The following is a 19,275-nucleotide window of genomic DNA, read 5'->3' as shown; positions in this document are numbered from 1 at the left end:
ACAAAGAACTCTTGTGTGTTGGAGCTAGGTGTGAATGTTTCAACTGACGACCTTGATTAGCATTTGATGGCCTAGCAGTGCCTGGGGCAATCTTTTGAGAGGTGATTAGATGTCCCATATTGTTTCCTCTCTGTTGTTTTGCTGTTGTAATTTTAGAGTTTTTTAATATTGGTAGCCAGATTTTGTTCATTTTCATGGTTTCCTCCTTTCTGTTGAAATTGTCCACATGCTTGTGGATTTCAATGGCTTCTCTGTGTAGTCTGACATGATGGTTGTGAGAGTGGCCCAGCATTTCTGTGTTCTCAGATAATATGCTGTGTCCAGGTTGGTTCATCAGGTGCTCTGCTATGGCTGACTTCTCTGATTGAAGTAGTCTGCAGTGCCTTTAATGTTCCTTGATTCGTGTTTGGGCAATGCTGCATTTGGTGGTCCCTATGTAGACTTGTCCACAGCTGCATGGTATACGGTAGACTCCTGCAGAAGTGAGAGGATCCCTCTTGTCCTTTGCTGAACGTAACATTTGTTGGATTTTCTTGGTGGGTCTGTAGATAGTTTGTATGTTGTGTTTCCTCATCAGTTTATATATCTGTGGTCATTCCACAGATATATAAACCCATTTTCCTAGTTCCAACAGACTCACTACCTCTGAGGATGCGTGCCATAGATGCAGGCGAAACGTCAGGAGAGAATGCCTCTAGAACATGGCCATATAGCCCGAAAAAACCTACAACAACCCATACAGTATAAAGCTGGAAAATGGGGAAATGAATGCTTATTACTCATAATAATAATAATAATATTTTATTTATATCCTGCCACCATCTCCCCAAAGGGACTTGGGGCGTCTTACATGAGGCCAAGCCCGTCAAATACAAATACAACAGTACATCAACAAAACAAGCAAGCAAATAAAACAATATAAATAATATAACTAAACATAAAGCAATAACACACAAGAGAATTAAAAAACACTATGGCAGGGCCAGATATAATAGATTAAAATTTTAAAACACTGGGTGTGTACAGAGTAGGGTATGTCTAAACATGGGGGTTTTAGAGAGTGATGTAAGGAGATCAATCCAATGGATAGATAAAGTGCTTCAGAGGACATATAGAAGGAAATTGGTCAGAATGGGCATTATTTCCTTTATTCAGGGAAGGCACATTGGAACAGCCACGTTTTCAGGCTCCTCCTAAAGACTGCCAAAGAGGGGGTTTGTCTGATATCTTTAGGCAGTGAGTTCCAGAGTCAGGGGGGCCACCATAGAGGCCCTCTCCCTCCTCCCCACCAATCGCGGCTGCGAAGGGGGCGGGAGCGAGAGCAGAGTCTCTCCATATGATCGAATAGATTGTGTGGGTTCATAAACAGAAATGTGGTCATGCATTAATAATAAATAAAGATTTTGTGAGATATGTGGATATACGGCATTGTGTAGATATCTCAATAATTTTGGAGATCTTTAATGGCCACATGGGCAAGAGGACTGTCATTCTGCAAAACCAAAATTCTGCCTGTATTTCTAAATGTCCCGAAGCATTAGGGAAGCTTGCAGTTTTTGCACTTGCCTTGCCTGATCTTGCAAGATGCAGGACTCTAGTTTTACCACATAGTAGCCAAGAGAGGAAGAAGGAAATTGAAATATAGTCTCATATCAAATATAAATCTATAATTTTTGGATCTGGGGAACTCAAAGGCATGAAACTTCAAAGAAGTATCTCTTTGCCATCTTGTGTCACACCAAAATGTTTTTTGAACTGCAGTTGCTCACCTAGCAGAACAAAAGTGAATACTTGTAATTTGTCTCGTATAGCTACAATAGCCAAATTGCCTTTAAATGGTATTTATTGTAGCCTCAGTTGCTAGTCCTAGCTACAGTAGACCTACTGAATAATAGGTTTTATACAGGTGTTGGTTTCTCATCCTATATTTAAAGTAATGTGCCTGTGCTAATAGTGTGTAGCATTTTGATTCAGACTTATATTTTAATCATTTTTCCTAGTTTCACTGCAGAGAATTTCCCATTATTTGAGGGTTCCTGTCTTGTTTTCAATCAAAGGAGGCACTCTGAACACTGGGTTGTTGTTGGTTTTTTGGGATATATGGCCATGTTCTAGAGGCATTTTCTCCTGACGTTTCACCTGCATCTGCACTGTTGTGTCAGATGGTGATGGCTAAACCCCTATAAATTGGCTGTCCCAAATTACAAGGATCTAAGGAGACTGGTAACATTGAGAGGCAAGCAATCTTATCTGTTTTTATTTCAAGCCATCTAGCAAGCACTTCAAAAATAAACATTACAATTTTGAATTCATCCTGGAAACAACAGTGTCACATGGTGTAGTGAGCTCGGTATTGGTGTAATATGGAATCTTGTGGCTAATGTCAGCTCATAATCATGCTTCAATGCTTTTGACTCAGTATGCAAAGGAACTTTGTAATGTCTTAAAACTGAGAGAATCCATTAATCTCTAAGGTGCTATAAGATCCCTTCCCATACTGATATTCCAGACGAACAAGTCTAGGTTCTTGAAAACTTGGAATTCACTTTAAAGACAGGCTTATTAAAGTCTTCAGATCCTGTCTGATCTTGGAAGTTAAGCAGGCTCAACCCTATTTAGTATTTGATTGGGACATTGGCAGTGAATATCCAGAGATATGTTATATTTCAGAGGAAGGAACTAGCAAAATCATCTTTGATGGCCTCCCACACAGCCCTATATCCCAGAATATCAAGGCAGAAAAATTGCTTTGAACTGGGTTATCTGAGTACACACTCAGTAAATGCATAACTTCACCTGGATTTGATGACAGGGTGAAATATCATAATTCATATAATGTATGGGGCATTATAGTAACAGAACTTTGGATAGCTGTACTGAGCACTCTCACACTTTATTATGTATAGAAGAAAAATTAAATTTGTGGAATTCCAGGATAAATTGCTAGTGGAATAAGCAGCACATCTCTTTCTCAATCTAGTATCTTCCTCCAAGGGTAGAGGTTCACTGCATCGTCTCCCATCCCCATATCACACAAGCAAGCATAGTTGATGTTACGAAAAGGCTCAGAGAGATACAGGGCCTAAACCTAGTTGTTCATGCACTCAACATAGACTCAAAGAATTAATGGATGCTTGGTAAATCGACACTTCTTTGTAAATTTCACTAATTCTACTCTAGTTGGGACCAACAATTACATGTAGCTGAGAATAATTTTTGCACTCCTTTGTATCATCTAATACAAGTTTGTCAACGAGGGCAGTTTCACCCTCATAGGAAGACTCAAAACTTTATTGATAAGGATCTTTAAAAGAGGTGAGAATTCTGAGGCCCTGAAGATGTTGCTAAACAACTGCTCCCATGAGCCCCGGATGACATTGCCAGTAAGGGGAATGCAAAGAGCTGTAATTCATCAGGTTCTTAAGGGCTGATGAGTATCCAATATCCATCCAAATCTAAAATCACCCATGACACTTGAGGTTACTTTCTCCCAGATGGGTAATTTCGTGTCTGTAATTTTCCATAATCTATCCAATTGTACATTCCTTTGACTCCTTTTTATTACTCTGCCACTGCATTATACAGTAGTGGTGTAATCATTGTCTCCTTTAATGAAACAGAAAAGTCCCTTCCATCATTGAAGCACTCCTATTTACTAATGTACGTTGCATTACTGTAATTTGTCTTAATTTCTAGAGAGCATTCCTTATTTGAAGGGTTGTTTGAACCCTCCAAAACCCTCCAAAATACCTGATCACCAACAGCCTGACTCTATCCACCTGTGATACAGCCTTTCTTTTGTCAATTTTTGTTATGAGTAATGTCATCTCAAAAGACTAAAGGTCCTCTTTTATCTTGGAAGCTAAGCAGAGTCAATTCTAAGCAGTACTTGGATGGGAGACTAGGATCGAATACCTGGGACTGTAAGCTATATTTCTGAAAGAACTGGCAGGGCTATGTAGGACTGCATTTTGCCTATGAAATTTATGGGATTGCTTTAAGTTGACAGCTGACTTAGAAGGTATATAAACACCTGCCATCTCATGATAGCACAATAGCTTCAGTTTGGTTATTCTGGCTTCTAGGAAGAGTTCAGGTTTGATGTGCTCTTGGGTCCAGTTATCTGTCTTTAGCAATCTGTGGTATCTATAGAACTTTCCTGCGGCACTACATTTCAGATAATTAGATTATCTTTCTGTCAGCTTATTTCACAGCCTGCTTTTGTTGTCCTACATAGAAATCAGAAATACAATGGCATGACCTACCTTTTGGTACTCTGTGATATGCCATTACATTTGAGGGTGGTACCCTCATATCTACATTTCCAAGTCTTAATTTTCTTTTTATTTATTGGCTGTAGTCTCTGTTCTCATTGATGACTGCACCCAGATATAGAAAGACTTAATCATTCATTTTAGAAGAATGTAAATAATTTGTGATCATGGTTTTATCGATTTTCAGTTGTAACTGTACTTTTGCATTTTCTTGCTTGATGTTCTACAACAGTTGTTTCCAGTCTTTGCTATCTTCTGCAAGTAACATGGTATTATCTGCAGAAATTGTTGATATTCTGCATATAAATAAAATAAATAGAGAAAGAAAGTGCTGCCTTACCTAATCCCCTTTCCACCTGGAAATATTTCTGTTTCTCCAAATTCTGTCCTTATAGTGGCCTCTTGTCCTGAATTTATGTTACACATCAAGACTATGTGTCATTCATACCTATTTTTTCACATTTAAATGTCAAGGAAAAAAATCACCCTGCCTGTTCCTCGAGTTCTTCTGGATTGGCTCATAACTCTATCCCAGCACTCTCATGGGTACATCTGGTGAGAATACGGGAGAGGGCCTTCTCAGTGGCCATTCCAATGTTCGGTAACTCCCTTCCCAGGATATTATGCTGGTTCCTCTTTGATAAACAGGCAGCCCCCAAGTTATGAACTAGATAGGTTCTGTAAGTTTGTTCTTAAGTTGAATTTATACGCAAGTTGGAACAAGTACACTTTTTAAGAGTAGTTCCAGCCAAAAATGTATATTTTTAGCTTTGGATAGCATAGAGAAGGGTTAACAGCCCTGTAGTGTTTGCTTTTCTGTCTGTCATTTTCTGTTCCTGTGAAAATGGGATTTAAAAAAAAAATAGCTTGTTGTGGAAACAAGGAGTAGTGAGAACTTTTCAGTTGAGGCATCTTTTCCCCATGACAACTTTTTCAGAGTGAATTTCCCTTTCTGGGGGCAGATTTCTCTCACTTCCTATTGTTCCCGTTCTTAACTATGAGTTATTTGCAAGTTGGATGTTTGTAACTCGGAGACTGCCTGTACTTTTCTAGGCAAATTATGCCCTTCTTGTGTGATTAGGCCTTTGAGGGCTGACTGCTGTGCTGATTATATATATTCTTCAGCACTTTTAATTTTTTTATTAATTATATTTTTAAGTTTTGCACAGTATTATTTTTTTAGCGGTTAACTTTTGTAAGATTTTTGTGTCCCATACTAGGAAAAAGGCAATATCATCATCATCTGGGAAAGCAGTGTTTTTATGAACCATGAGGGCATCCTTGCATTTTCTTTTATGAAGGACTGTCCTCTTTTTAAAATGCTGTCCAGCCCAGGTCTGATCTAAAGATCAAGCACCACGTGGAGGCAGATTAGATACCTAGAACTTGTCCATCAATAGAGAACATGTAGATAGCAGCCTGAGCAGGGCCACCTGTTCACAGTCTTCTCCACTAGAGAGATATGTATTGTGTGCCTGCTTGAATTACAGTTATCTTTTGTAAACAGACATATGGACGTGCAAATAGGTAAATATGTCTGTGTTGTAATTTATTTTTGGATTTCTTTTTTGAAGTGTAAGTGGTTTCCCTGATACATAATTCTCTATGAGTGCTGTGGCATAAACTTTCGTAAGCATTGTTGTTATTTCTCAAATGCCTGCAATGAAGTGAGAATATAGTATATGTATGTATCTTTATTATGTCCAATCAGTCTAGATTTCAGTTGCTTCTCTTTCTCCAGCCTTCATGGGTTGATGGTATCTTGATGGTATATTTTAAGCTGTGTTCACTTTCTGACTTAAATACTAACAAATCTTGGTGTATGCTCAGACTGAACAGTGTTTTGACTGAAATGCCTTTATCGGTCAACAAAAATGCACAATATGTTATGCAAGGTTTGAAAGCTATAAAAGATAAAGGTTTTCCCCTGACATTAAGTCCAGGCATGCCCAACTCTAGGGGTTGGTGCTCATGTCAATTTCTAAGCCAAAGAGCCGGCGTTGTCCTTAGACACCTCCAAGATCATGTGGCCAACATGACTATATGGAGCGCCGTTACCTTCCCACCAGAGTGGTACCTATTGATCTATTCACAGTTGCATTTTTTCACACTGCTAGGTTGGCAGGAGCTGGGGCTAACAGCGGGAGTTCACCCTGCTCCCTGGATTCAAACTGGCGACCTTTTGGTCAGCAAGTTCATCAGCTCAGCGGTTTAAGCCACTGCGCCACCAGGGGCTCCGTTTGAAAGCTAGCATGATGTATAATGTGTATTGGTTGGCCAATACATTTGTCAGTCTTGGGTGGATTGTGGATTTTGTTGTATCTATGTTTCCTATGTTAAATAGTTTAAAGCTAGCTCAGTCCCTTGACTGGAATAACGGAAGTGCTTGGCAACTTCTTAGAAGTCACATTTTAAATGTTAAAATAATAATATTTGCCTAGATATGAACTTCATTTTTGCTTGGGGAACAAAAAGGTCATCTGAATACTGCTTGTATCCAATTTATTTATTTACAGCATTTATATACCGCTTTTTTCACCCCGAGGGGGACTCAAAGCGGTTGAGTGCTGTGCAAGCCAGAGCAAGGGGAAATTTACTTGAGTGGATCACAGGCTTCTAAATTCCATGGTCAGCATGGGATTGTTTAAAACAATAATTGACAAAGAAGAAAAATAGACACTTCTCTCTCTGTACGTGTGCAACAGTATACGTTCAGTGTTCAAATTTGAGAGACTCAACCCACATCTTTCTGTTTGCCCTTAGCCATCATAACAGTGCATACCCGCCACAATAGCCTTGCTTATGTGCACAGGATTGCAGTTCAAGTGTATTTAGGGAGCTGCATAATCACACAAGCCTCTGATGAGTTTGTTCAGTAATGAGTCACTTTTAAGAAAAAACTTAGGCGGACTTGGTATTTTGCCCTACTGGTCTGTTTCTTTCTAGACTGTCGGCATAATCTGATTGTTGTTTTAGCAATGTTTTTCACTCTGTTTTCTGCAGTTAAGATTGTTTGTTGGAAGATTGGAAGAATTCAGAGTTGACCTTGGCCGTTGCATTTTAGACAAGTAGGGTGATATAAAGCTCTTGTATTATCAGTATTTAGAATTCTGAAAATATTTAGAATTTAGTATTTAGAGTTCTGCAAAAAATCTGAAAAGAATTCTGATAATCCAGTTCAAAGCAGATATTGTGGATTATCTGCCTTGATATTCTGGGTTATATGGCTTTGTTGAAGTGTCCATAGGCTCATGGCAAAATAACTGGGAGTTTGCAGCACATTTGTAAAACCATTGTCTTGCACATATGAAATTTCATTTTAGATCTTTTGTGCTTCTGAAACCGCAGAGAGCTAACTGAAATTGCCATCACAGTGTCAGGTCATCTGGCTTGAAAAAGGCCAGGGAGTTTGACATACAAACAAGTAAAGCACCTTTTTTACACTGCCATATAAAATCTGTATTATCTGCTTTGAAGTGGATTATATGGCAGTGTAGACTCATATAATCCCGTTCAAATCAGAGAATGTGGACTATCTGCTGTTATAATATGGGTTATATGGCTGTGTAGAAGGGGCCTAAATCTTAAATCACAGAATATTTAACTAGTGGGGTGTTGGTGTTGGTTTGGGAGTTGCAGTCCAACCCCCCCCCCCAAAAACAACAACAACAACCCAACAACAATGTGCCCAAACTCTGGCCTGTATAACAGTGAGCTCACCCAACTTTAGACCTCAGTTACTTTAGAATCTGACTAACTTTTAGTCACCAATTTTAGTTGGCTTGCAATACTTGTTTCCTTATTTTGAAACATGTGGAAAAGAGAGGTGTTGTTCTGCTGAAAACCGGTGCTCTCTCTACCATGGCTTAAGATAAGCCAATGAAAACATGCCTTCAGCCATCCCACTCTATTATGTATTTAAAGCAGGATAATTTGTGATTGGGAAAAAGTATAACTTTTTTGGTTAGGTATGCAAAATTAAGGGTTTATCTACATCAGACCTATAATCTGTAGTCCTTCAGGTGTTTTCTGACCATTTGACAACTGGCTAGAGTTTCTGGGAATTGGAGTCCCAGACACTGGAAGGGCCACAGGTTGTATACTACTGATCTACACTACACAACTGATATAGTTCGACACTGCTGCTATGCCTCAGTGCAATGGAATCCTGGGACTTGTAGTTTGATGAAGTACTAGCGCTCCTTGGCAGAGAAGCGCAAGACCTTGCAAAACTACAACTTCCAGAATTCAATGGAATTGAGCCACTGTAGTTCAAGTGGGGTCAAGCTGCATTAATTCTACAGTCTGTACTCTCAGATGCCAAAACATTTATTTATTAGATAATGCCCTTTCTTTCTTGTTTTGAGATGATGGATTTTCCCCCTGAATTGAATGAAGTAGGATCATTTTATCTAGTATTCATATGCCAATTAATATGTTCATCAGAGCAAAATGCAATCGTAACATTAAACACATGTTGAAAATACTGTATTTGGTCTGTGTGGCCTTCTTTATGTAGGCCACAGTTCTTGAAAACTTCCTTTTTGTTGCTGTTCATTCTTGTCATTCTGGATTTCCAGGACATATTCCATGGCCATTCAGCTATGTGGGGTCGTAGCTGGGAATGGGAACTGCTACAACTTCTGTATGTAGCGGAAGTGCTTGTCTATGAACGCTATTTAGTGGCTGTTTTTAACTCATTTGTAATTTTACTTTATTTTCTCTATCTCTAAAGCAAAAGACCAGTCTTGGTTCTGCAGAATGATGCCCTGTACTCCCAAAGACGACAGTTTACTAATGAGGATGAGGCCTGGAAGTCTTTTCTTGAAAACCCACTTACGGCGGCTACCAAAGCCATGATGAGCATTAATGGGGATGAAGACAGTGCTGCTGCCTTGGGCCTCCTGTATGATTACTATAAGGTATGTCCTTGGAATTTGGGATTTTTTTTCCATGTTGAGAAATTGCAGGTTGCTTTTGGTGTGAGAGAATTTGGTGTAAGAGAATTTGGAATGCTAGGTGGGCAGATCAAAGTGTGCTTGAATTGGCACACATTCTTTACTAAACATTTACTACTTGGTAGTGAACAGAACACAACTGCTTATGTAGTGTTTCCTAATAGTATAATCTGTTTTTTAGTGGAATAGTTCATTGTATCAACATCTGTGTGTCAGATAAGTCCCCTCCCCCCATGACAGAGCAACCTGTTTTGAAATGTCTCCTTAATAGGTCACCGTGTTGGTGTGCTTTGTTGTTGACTGCCATCTTGAATATAAAAAAATGAAATTTACAGATGGGTGCGAGAGAGAGAGAGAGAGAGAGAGAGAGAGAGAGAGAGAGAGATGAGAAGGAAAGTACAGGCAGTCCCCTAAGTTACGAATAAGATAGGTTTTGTAGATATTCTTGAATTGAATTTTTTTTAAAGTCAGGACAAGTACATTTTTTAAAGTGTACCTCCAATCATGTGTGTGTGTAGGTGGGTGGGTGGATGGGGGGTTTGACACCCTGTGATAATTGGATTTTGAAAAATTGGCTTGTTATGGAAACAAGGACTAGTGATAAAGCTTCAGTGGAGACACCTTTAACCCATGACAACTCTTTCAGGAGTGAAGTTCCCTTCCTAAGGATATTTTTCGCTTACTTTTTGTTGTCTTACCTCCATTCTTAACTATGAGTCGTTTGTCAAATGTTTGTAATCCGGGGACTGCCTCAGTTAAAGACTAAGAACTTGTTTCAGAAACCATGGAAATAATTATGTTGATGCTAATGGAACCAAGGAAATTTGGCCTGAGTCCTTGTTTTATGCTATTCTTCACTGTAATTTTTTGATTTGATAACTTGGCTGTTGTCTTGTTGCTGATCATTAGCCATACCAGGCCTACAAAGGGCACAGGTAACATTTTAGGTGAACCTGGGCAGCCATGTTGCTTGAATTGAACTGAATTGTCTTATAGCACTCTGAACTGGATTCATGCAGTGAAATGAATTGGCAGGAGATTCAGAACAATTGGTATTTTTCGTTTATACCATATGATAAATAACATACAGAGCCGTTTGTCATTAAGTGTGAGGATGGCCACTGTTGAAATGGCTCCAGATATCACCTGCCCGGTTTTGTAACTAGTTATTTATTTATTTATTTATTTATTTACGGCACTTATATGCCACCCTTCTCACCCCGAAGGGGACTCAGAGCGGCTTACAATATATATTTTCATACAATATATTATATTATTAGCAAAGTACAATATCAATATATATTACTATATTGCACTATACCATTATATTGTAATATTATTAGTAATATTACATGTAATTAAATATATAATTATAATTATAATATTGAATTATTATTACTAGTATTATATTGTATTACATTATAATATTATAAATATTATATGTATATACAATATACTATATTATATTATTAGTAAAGACAAGATGGCAGTGTCTTCTGCTCCCCTCTGTCTTCTCTCTGGCCAGAGCAGCCGTTGGTGCCAGAAGGGGGAGGGGCCCCTCAAGTGATGATATAGGCAGAAGACAAGATGGCAGTGTCTTCTGCTCCCTTCTGTCTTCTCTCTGGCCAGACAGCCGTTGGTGCCAGAAGGGGGAGGGGCCTCTCAAGTGATAGGCAGAAGACAAGATGGCAGTGTCTTCTGCTCCCTTCTGTCTTCTCTCTGGCCAGAGCAGCCGTTGGTGCCAGAAGGGGGAGGGGCCTCTCAAGTGATGATATAGGCAGAAGACAAGATGGCAGTGTCTTCTGCTCCCTTCTGTCTTCTCTCTGGCCAGAGCAGCCGTTGGTGCCAGAAGGGGGAGGGGCCTCTCAAGTGATAGGCAGAAGACAAGATGGCAGTGTCTTCTGCTCCCTTCTGTCTTCTCTCTGGCCAGAGCAGCCGTTGGTGCCAGAAGGGGAAGGGGCCTCTCAAGTGATGATATAGGCAGAAGACAAGATGGCAGTGTCTTCTGCTCCCTTCTGTCTTCTCTCTGGCCAGAGCAGCCGTTGGTGCCAGAAGGGGGAGGGGCCTCTCAAGTGATGATATAGGCAGAAGACAAGATGGTAGTGTCTTCTGCTCCCTTCTGTCTTCTCTCTGGCCAGAGCAGCCGTTGGTGCCAGAAGGGGGAGGGGCCTAAGGTAGATATATACAGCCTCTTGATTTGATAGGGTGTATCTACACCAGGCATAGGCAAATTTCTGCCCTCCAGTAGGCTGTTTGAAATTGAAGTCCAAAATACCTGGAGGGCCAAAGTTTGCCTCATGCCTGGTCAACACTGTAGAATTATTACAGTTTGACACCACTTAGCTGCCATAGTTCAGTGCCATGGGATCTTGAAATTTGTAGTTTGGTGAGACATCAGCACTCTTTGACAGAGAAGGCTAATGAATTGTTAAACTAGAGCTCCTGTGGCTCTCTAGTACCGAGCTATAGCAGCTAATGTGATGTCAAACTGCGTTAATTGTACAATGTAGAAGCACCCACAGGTATTGGCTGGCAGAGTGGAGAAGCAGGCAGCAAGAAGAGAATGCATTTCTTTCTGGTGTTGTGTGTGGACTTCCATGATATATCTCACTGAAATTGATCAAGGAATAAAGGCCTTCTTAGTATTGCTGGAAACAACCTGTTGAGTGCTGGGAGCTGCAGTCCAACAATCTTTGGAAGATTTCATGATTCCTGCCCTTATCTGGTTGTACCCTTAGCAAGCTTCTCTTTGTGCTCTAGCTTGTCAGCAGCTGAAGTGCACTACATTTCCTGGGGGCTGACACCCATGTTTTCTTAGCACTTCCTTATGATCATGTTGACGTAGCTCTGGAAGCTTTCCTCATTCTGGGGTTTCCTTAAGTGGGTTAAGTGGATGATCTGTTTACACACTGAGTGAGTTATATGCATAAATAGGCCAGTATTTGCTGCCTGTCAGTGCAGTAGAAGCCAACGGAACATATTTTGAACTTCAACTTCTTAGCCGGTTATGACCTCCAAAATTTTGGAGAGCAACTCTTTGGGGAAAACAACTCTAAATGGCTTTGTCTTGACTGCTAAATACTGAGCTAGCATGTAGTAAGGTTTGAGTGTTGAACTAGGATTCCGACAGACCAGGATTTGAAAGCCTGCTCAGACATGGAAAATCACTGGGTCTCCTTAGGCAAGTCCTGCTCTCTCAACTTCAGAGGAAAGCAATGGATTGCCAAGAAAATCCTATAATAGAGTTGCCATGGATGAAATTTGACTTGAAAGCACATAACAACACAACAGCAACAATAGGCTGCTGGCAGTTTATACGAAGCAAAACAATTTTATTGATCAGCCAATTGGCCTTATCAAAACAGACAATATAAACACAATATACAGTGTACATGTAGTCCAAGTAAAATTATTAATATACAAGTACAGAGAGAAAAAGTGGATATGGCCAACTTATAACCAAATTACCTTAATCATAGGCACGGTATGTACATCCCCCTTACGCTGTATACCAGTCTGATCAATACTGGCAGTTCATACAAAATTGTAGCACTCACACTGATTGCTTGCCACTAGCCGGGTGCCACAGGAGGTTTCTCTGTTTTTTTGTTTTTTTGTGGGAGTACTTCCCATTGACCCGAAAAGCTGTGATTCTAAGAGTTAGGAAAAAAATAGCCCCCCCCCCCCCAATCCAGTATTATCATTGGCATGCAGATTTTTTGGGAGTTACAGTACAGAAAAATGAATTTCCAATCTCTGTACTATCATTTGAACAATCTGGCTGTTTCATAGTTCTAAAATTAAGGATGGGAGAGAGAGCATCACCATTCGCGTAAGTGAAGGACAGCAAAGATGGCTAATGAAATGCTAATTGCTGTACCATATCTTCGATTAAATGGTAGCTCTTAAACCTAGAAGAGTCTTACCACAGCAACCCTGATCTGTGGTGTATGCTTATTTTAAGTATCTAAAACTTGTCAGACCGGCTACAGGACTTGAGGGGCTACTGACCCAGTGATGTCATCTTGTTCAGCTCCAACCTTGTAAGAAAGGGGAAAAAAGAAACACTTACAGTCTTGTGAAAGCGCAGGTGGATTGAGTAAGAGCAACTTAGATTGGCAGTTGTGTGCCTTGGAGTCTTTAACCAGCACCACCTCATCCTTGAGCAAGCGAGTTCATCATCCTTTTTTTGTTGTTAAAATGTATTTTGTGTGTGTTATTACTTGCTGAACTGGCTTTCTCTCTGTGTGTGGGTGTGTAAGTGTTTTTTTAAGGTATGTGGACACATTACTGCTACAGATGAGAGTTTAGGATCCACCTCCTTCTCCAGTTCAGGAGACATTGGTGGAGTAGTTAGTAGATATTGCTTAACCCTTTCTCCATTTCTAGTTTATTTCTTTTAAATGTTCCCTATTCCATCTCCTCCATTCTATTGGGTATTACAAGGAAAACACGTGTAGGGGACCCTGTTTAAAGAATAGTTCCACCCCAAGCATGTTTAAGAGTGTTCACCTTGTTTTCGGGATAAAAAAGATGGGGGTTAGCATTCTGTATAGCTGTTATAGATTCATAACCAATACTCCTGGGTCCATAACTGCTTTCTATTCACCAATACTACTTAGTTACGATTGGAGCTTTATTGCCATGATCACAAATTCCCTCTCAAATCTACCATATGTACTCGAGCATAGGCTGAGTTTTTCTGCCCTTTTTTTGGCTGAAAAAGCCCCCCTCTGCTTTTACTTGAGTCAGGCATGTAGCTGGAGGGGGGGCTATAGGGGCTTCAGCCCCCCCCCCCCCCGGAAATTCTCATGGTGGTCTGCGAGAAGGCCTTACTGGTACATTATTTAAACTGTTATGTTTATTAATATCATGATCTGATCACCATTCTCAATATATCCCATATGTATGGGGGTATTGGGGTAACTCAGCCCGCCCCCCCTGAATCAAAATCCTGGCTAGGGGCCTGACTTGAGTCAAAGTTATTTATTATTTTACTGGGTTATTATTATTATTATATTTATTTATTATTTTACTTTATTTCTCATTATTATTGTTACATTTATATAATAATAATAATAATTATTATTATTATTATTACTTTTATTTTACTTTGTTACAATTATTATTTTTCTCTATTTTTTACATTTATTATTTTTCTCTATTATTATTGAAAGGATATGTAAGCACATTTACATTGAAGAAGGTTAGAACAATGGTTTAATCAGAGTTGGACAGTCTTATCTTAAATTACAGTTTTATGTAATATTCAAAAACATTTAACCTACTGATGCCTCAATTAATGTAATTTTATTGGTATCTATTGTTATTTTTGAAATTTACCAGTAGCTGCTGCATTTCCCACTCTCGGCTTATACATTTTCCCAGTTTTTTTGTGGTAAAATTAGGTTTCTCGGCTTATATTCGTGTTGGCTTTTACTCGAGTATATACGAGTACTTTACTAGGCAGCAGCCACACTGAGAGGTGGTGGTCTGTTGTGATGGTGATCATGGGGGGAGGGAATTTTGATGTTTCAACCTTTTTCCTACATTCAAATGAGACTACGGTAATGAGAATAGGACACTTGTCACAATTCCTTGTAACAGTCTTGCTTGAACTCCGATTGGTAGCGGAACAGATGTAGAATATAGGTTGGAAATTCTCAGGTATGCAAATTAGCATGAAAATACATGTTCGCAAAACTGATACCTCATACTTGATTTATAAGCTAACAAAGCGCTGTTTTACAATTTTGGTTCTGTTACAACAAATTCCCTCTTACTCATTCTGTACAACATTTAATAATAATCTCCTCTTTCCCACCCCACTCCCAACTTCTATTTGGACTGGAAGCCATTTATTACAACTCTCCTACTCCTTTTTAAAAACTTGTCATCAGCCTCTAATTTCTGTTGATTAAAGCGGGTGTTTCCACTGTCATTTAAATGGCTTGTGTTTGTTAGGGAAAGGTGTTTAGATGCAAAGGTGTTGCTGATATAGCAGCTTTCAGTGCTGGAGGACATTGAGAGAATTTCACCTGATGTGCAAATTGGCTAATTCCACATAATGTGCAACTTTATGTTTGCAGTACTAATTGCCACCTTCAAGCTTGGCAGCATTATAAGTACTACCAGTCACACATATGTTTTTTTTTCTTTTTTGTTTCTTTCTTTTAAAATCATTATTTCAACTGGGTTGTCTTAAAATAGAAGTGAATTATTATAATTGCATTTTTGGCTGGCATTTAACAACCTATGCCAGAGAAGGCAAATTGTACTTGAAAAGCATAATGTTACAATCTAGTGGTCCTGCACCTACACTTGAATGTAAAAAAAAAAAAACTATAGGAGAAAGAGTTGAACAACAGGGTTTAATAAGGGGTTTGGCTTAATCATCTGATTTAACTGTGAAGCTTTTTGGTGGCTTAGATAATCTCAGTCCGAGTTTGCATAAAATCACATTTTGAGATTAGAATTTTTAGGATCCCTACCAGGATTCTGGGAAGGACAATAAAAGAGTAACTTTTCCAAACTCACTCTTGAGCAAGGACAAATCTGACAACAAGGCAAGTTGTTTTCTGCAAATAGTTTCAGGACTAAATTCTTGTGCCCTTAATAAGATCTGTAATAGATACTGTCTATTTGTCTTACCTCATTTTCTGTTTTGGTGACACTTACGATCAAAGAAAGCTTACTGTTGCAATATCCTGTGAATAGATGTGAGCAACTTATTTTTGTGTTTCATACTTGAAGGTTCCCCGGAGAACATCGGCAGTGAAACCTGATGTTGATCATTCTGACCAAGACCATGGCAAAAGGTTTAGTATTTAATATTTGTCTTAAAAAAAAAATCCACTTTATTCCTGACACCTCCTGGGAGATGAGAATGGGTTTTAAATATAAGGATACCTCCCATAACAAATCTTCTGACAAAGAAACTCTCTTTTACACACACTCTTTATGCCTTCCCAGGCAACCCCCTCAACCCCCCCCCCCCCCATTGTTCTTTGTGCAGCCAGAGTCTTTTAGTTTCCTTGTTTGTTAAACAAGAATCACCATTGGGAGGATGGTGAAGGAGATCTAGAGAAATATAGATTTTCAGTGTCTGGGTGAAATGGCATACCTTTACTAAACAATGCAAAACTGAAAAGGAATAGGTTTTTCCTCTCACCAATACTACTGAACAGTGTCCGCATGCCTACAACAGGCAAAGTTATCAGTATTCCTTACTTCAGCAACTTTGCTAGTTGCTGCAGTGAATGAGAAGTTACACAGCAGCCTTTTAAAATGAAGTTGCGTCCTGTGATGGAAACTTGTATGGAAACGATGTTGCTCTGCCAACTATCTCTTGTATGGAATGCAGTTGCTGATAGGAATGGCTTCAACCCAAGCTTCAAAACAATAGCTGTATATCACCTGCATACCTTTTTTCAGATAGCTTGTGATGGAGTCCAAGAACCATCAAACTACTGATGGACAATCATGGATAGCTTGTATATTCTGATCCAAGAAACTCCCTACCTAGCTCATTATCCAGACTAGCTTTACTCCATATTATAGTGTAAAGTAGACAACATGTTCCCATGGATTAAGTGCACACACCCCTTTTTTCAGTTCCCTAACCTTCATCATTAAAAATGGATGCTTGCATTCCCAGAAATGTGATTCATCTTTAAAAATAGATGTCCGGGTCTATAATCAAAACCATCATTTTTTTTACCTGTCAAATTGAGCTTTGGCTAATGCTAGCTTCATCAAGAGGAAATATATGCTTTTTCTACCAATTGATAGCACTCAAGGTAGAAGTGGATAGAGAGGCTCTGCATAGTTGCTAAAGGCTGAGATGCAAAAGTATTACAGGTCCTAGCCATTAAAATACTATTCCATTACAGACCTGGGGCCCTTCTGGTAATTCCCGCTATACAATTACAGAACTATGATTCCACTTTCAATGTCATGCCAATATTTAACGGAACCCCGGGAATTTGATCTTTAGGGAGAAATATGTAATGTTCTCATCGATAGAACTCTAATGACTTCTACAAAACCTAGAATCTCATAGGGATGGAATCATGGCAGTAAAGGTGGAATCATAGTTCTGTAATTATGAAATGGCTCCTGCATGTAAGCAGCCTTGCCCTCACCCACAATATGTAAGTAATACAGTAGGCCTGCTTATTATGTGAGCTCTTTGAACATGATTTGTTACACACAAAGAACTTTGAAAATCTCAGAAATATGGTGGAGAACCTACTGATGGCTGGAAGAATGTTCCCTCTAAGCCTCGAGTGCAGTTCTCTGGTGAAGTTCCACCAGACATTGACCATAGACTTACACTGCAGATCTGAAGAGGACACTTCTCTAGGCATTGCTCCTGTATGAATCTGTGGTATGCATTGGCAGGAAGCCAAGTCATCATTCAATCCAGGTAATCAAAATAGAGTTCCAGATTATTGACTTGGGACCGGAAATGTTTTGTATTTCAGATTTTGGAATACTTGTACTTACATATTCATACTTATGAGAAATCTTGGAGAAGGGACTCAAGAAATATTTTTGTGTTTCATATACACTTTATACACATAGTTTGAAGGTAATTTTATGCCCAACATTTTTAATAATTTGGTGCATGAAACAAAGTTGGTGGACATTGTGCTATCAGAAAGCAAAGGTGTTAGTATCTTAGGCACACATGGGATCAATTTTGGATTTTGGACTAGTTCAGGTTTCCATAAAAGAGATTCTCAGCCTATACATGAAGGGAATCCCTCGGGTCACTTCAAGGCCTACACTACAAGTTTCTGACATACTGGAAGTAATTGGGAAATCCTTCCAGGACAGAGCAGTCTTGAGTTCTAGTTTTTGCCATGTTAGAAATGGATACTTAATGTTATACCTGATCCAATTTTTTTTAGGAACAGTATACCAAACATGACTGAACAGGCACTCATCGCTGGTGGGGAAAACCGGGTCCAGGTCTTGAAAAACATGCCTTTGAATATTGTTCTCCCTCACACTTCCCAAATGAATGTTGACAAGAGGAACCACCTGACGCCTCCAGACACCACCGTCACGGTCTCTATTGCCTCCATGCCCACCCACTCAATCAAGACAGAAACTCAGTCACACAGCTTTACTGTGGGCATCCCTCCTGCGGGCATCTATCACTCGGAAGCACCTGATCCAGTTGTGGTTTTAGACAGGCGTCTCAATACTGACCAGTTTAATTCTGCCACCCCAACACAGAATTCCCAGCGGAGGACTCCAGATTCTACCTTCTCAGAGTCTTTTAAAGAAGGCGTGCAAGAGGTGTGGAAACTGCCTGACTCTTTTGGTTATGGTGCTCTGTGAAGCAGGGGTGGGCATGCTGCTGATGGACAGCACCTACAAAAGTATGATAATTAGTCATCAGAAGAAGATGTGCAAAATAGTGAGGAGAGGGAGAAAAGTGAGGCCTGTGGTCTGCTACATATCTGAGCCATCCCTCCACATTTGCAGTTTTGACTTTGCTGGGTTTGATTATTCAAGGATTTGTTTTGAAATGCCCTCTCTAGAACCTGTAGGTCGTCCTGTGCAAATCTTTGGCCAACTTCTAGCAGAATCATGTAGCCCTTCAGGTGTTCATAGACTGTGATTTCTGGCATCCCTAGCCAACATAAACAATCACGAGGAATGCTGGTGTTACCTTTTGGTTTGAGACACCGTATAATTCCCACTTCTGTTCAAGAGTTACTAGAATTGTTATTTTTAAATTACATCTTTTAAAAAAGCTGAATGCTACAAATTACTGCCTTGTCATGCAGAATCATAGTCATAGAATAATAGAGTTGGAAGAGACCTCGTGGGTCATCCAGTCCAACCCCCTGCCAAATGTTCTCCTATTCATTTTGTTATACATTTCATTAACTTGAGGCATAGAGCACGAACCAAATAATATACCGCTTTCACTATTTATTGAACTCACACTCCTATAATTATAAAAGTAACTATCACAAAAGGGATGAAGTTATGCCCCACTAAGTTACAGTTGCTTTGTTATGTCT

At 39.5% G+C, this 19,275-nt stretch overlaps 1 protein-coding gene across 4 annotated transcripts in view; it reads left to right on the top strand.

The window, feature by feature from the left end:
- The window catches only part of GRHL1 (grainyhead like transcription factor 1), a 69,052-nt gene that overhangs the window by 11,023 nt on the left and 38,754 nt on the right, over positions 1-19,275 (top strand). For all 4 annotated transcript variants that reach the window (XM_060787637.2, XM_060787645.2, XM_060787629.2 and 1 more), the window contains exons 2-4: positions 9,010-9,196; positions 15,986-16,050; positions 18,148-18,541. In XM_060787637.2, coding sequence (XP_060643620.2) covers positions 9,010-9,196; positions 15,986-16,050; positions 18,148-18,541 — 646 coding nt within the window. The remainder of the gene's footprint in view (positions 1-9,009; positions 9,197-15,985; positions 16,051-18,147; positions 18,542-19,275) is intronic.

The sequence above is a fragment of the Anolis sagrei genome, chromosome 1 (genome assembly GCF_037176765.1).
Source record: "Anolis sagrei isolate rAnoSag1 chromosome 1, rAnoSag1.mat, whole genome shotgun sequence".
NCBI classification, from domain to species: Eukaryota; Metazoa; Chordata; class Lepidosauria; order Squamata; family Dactyloidae; genus Anolis; species Anolis sagrei.
Note: the sequence above shows the minus strand (reverse complement) of the source record. Positions and strands in the feature narration are given on the sequence as shown.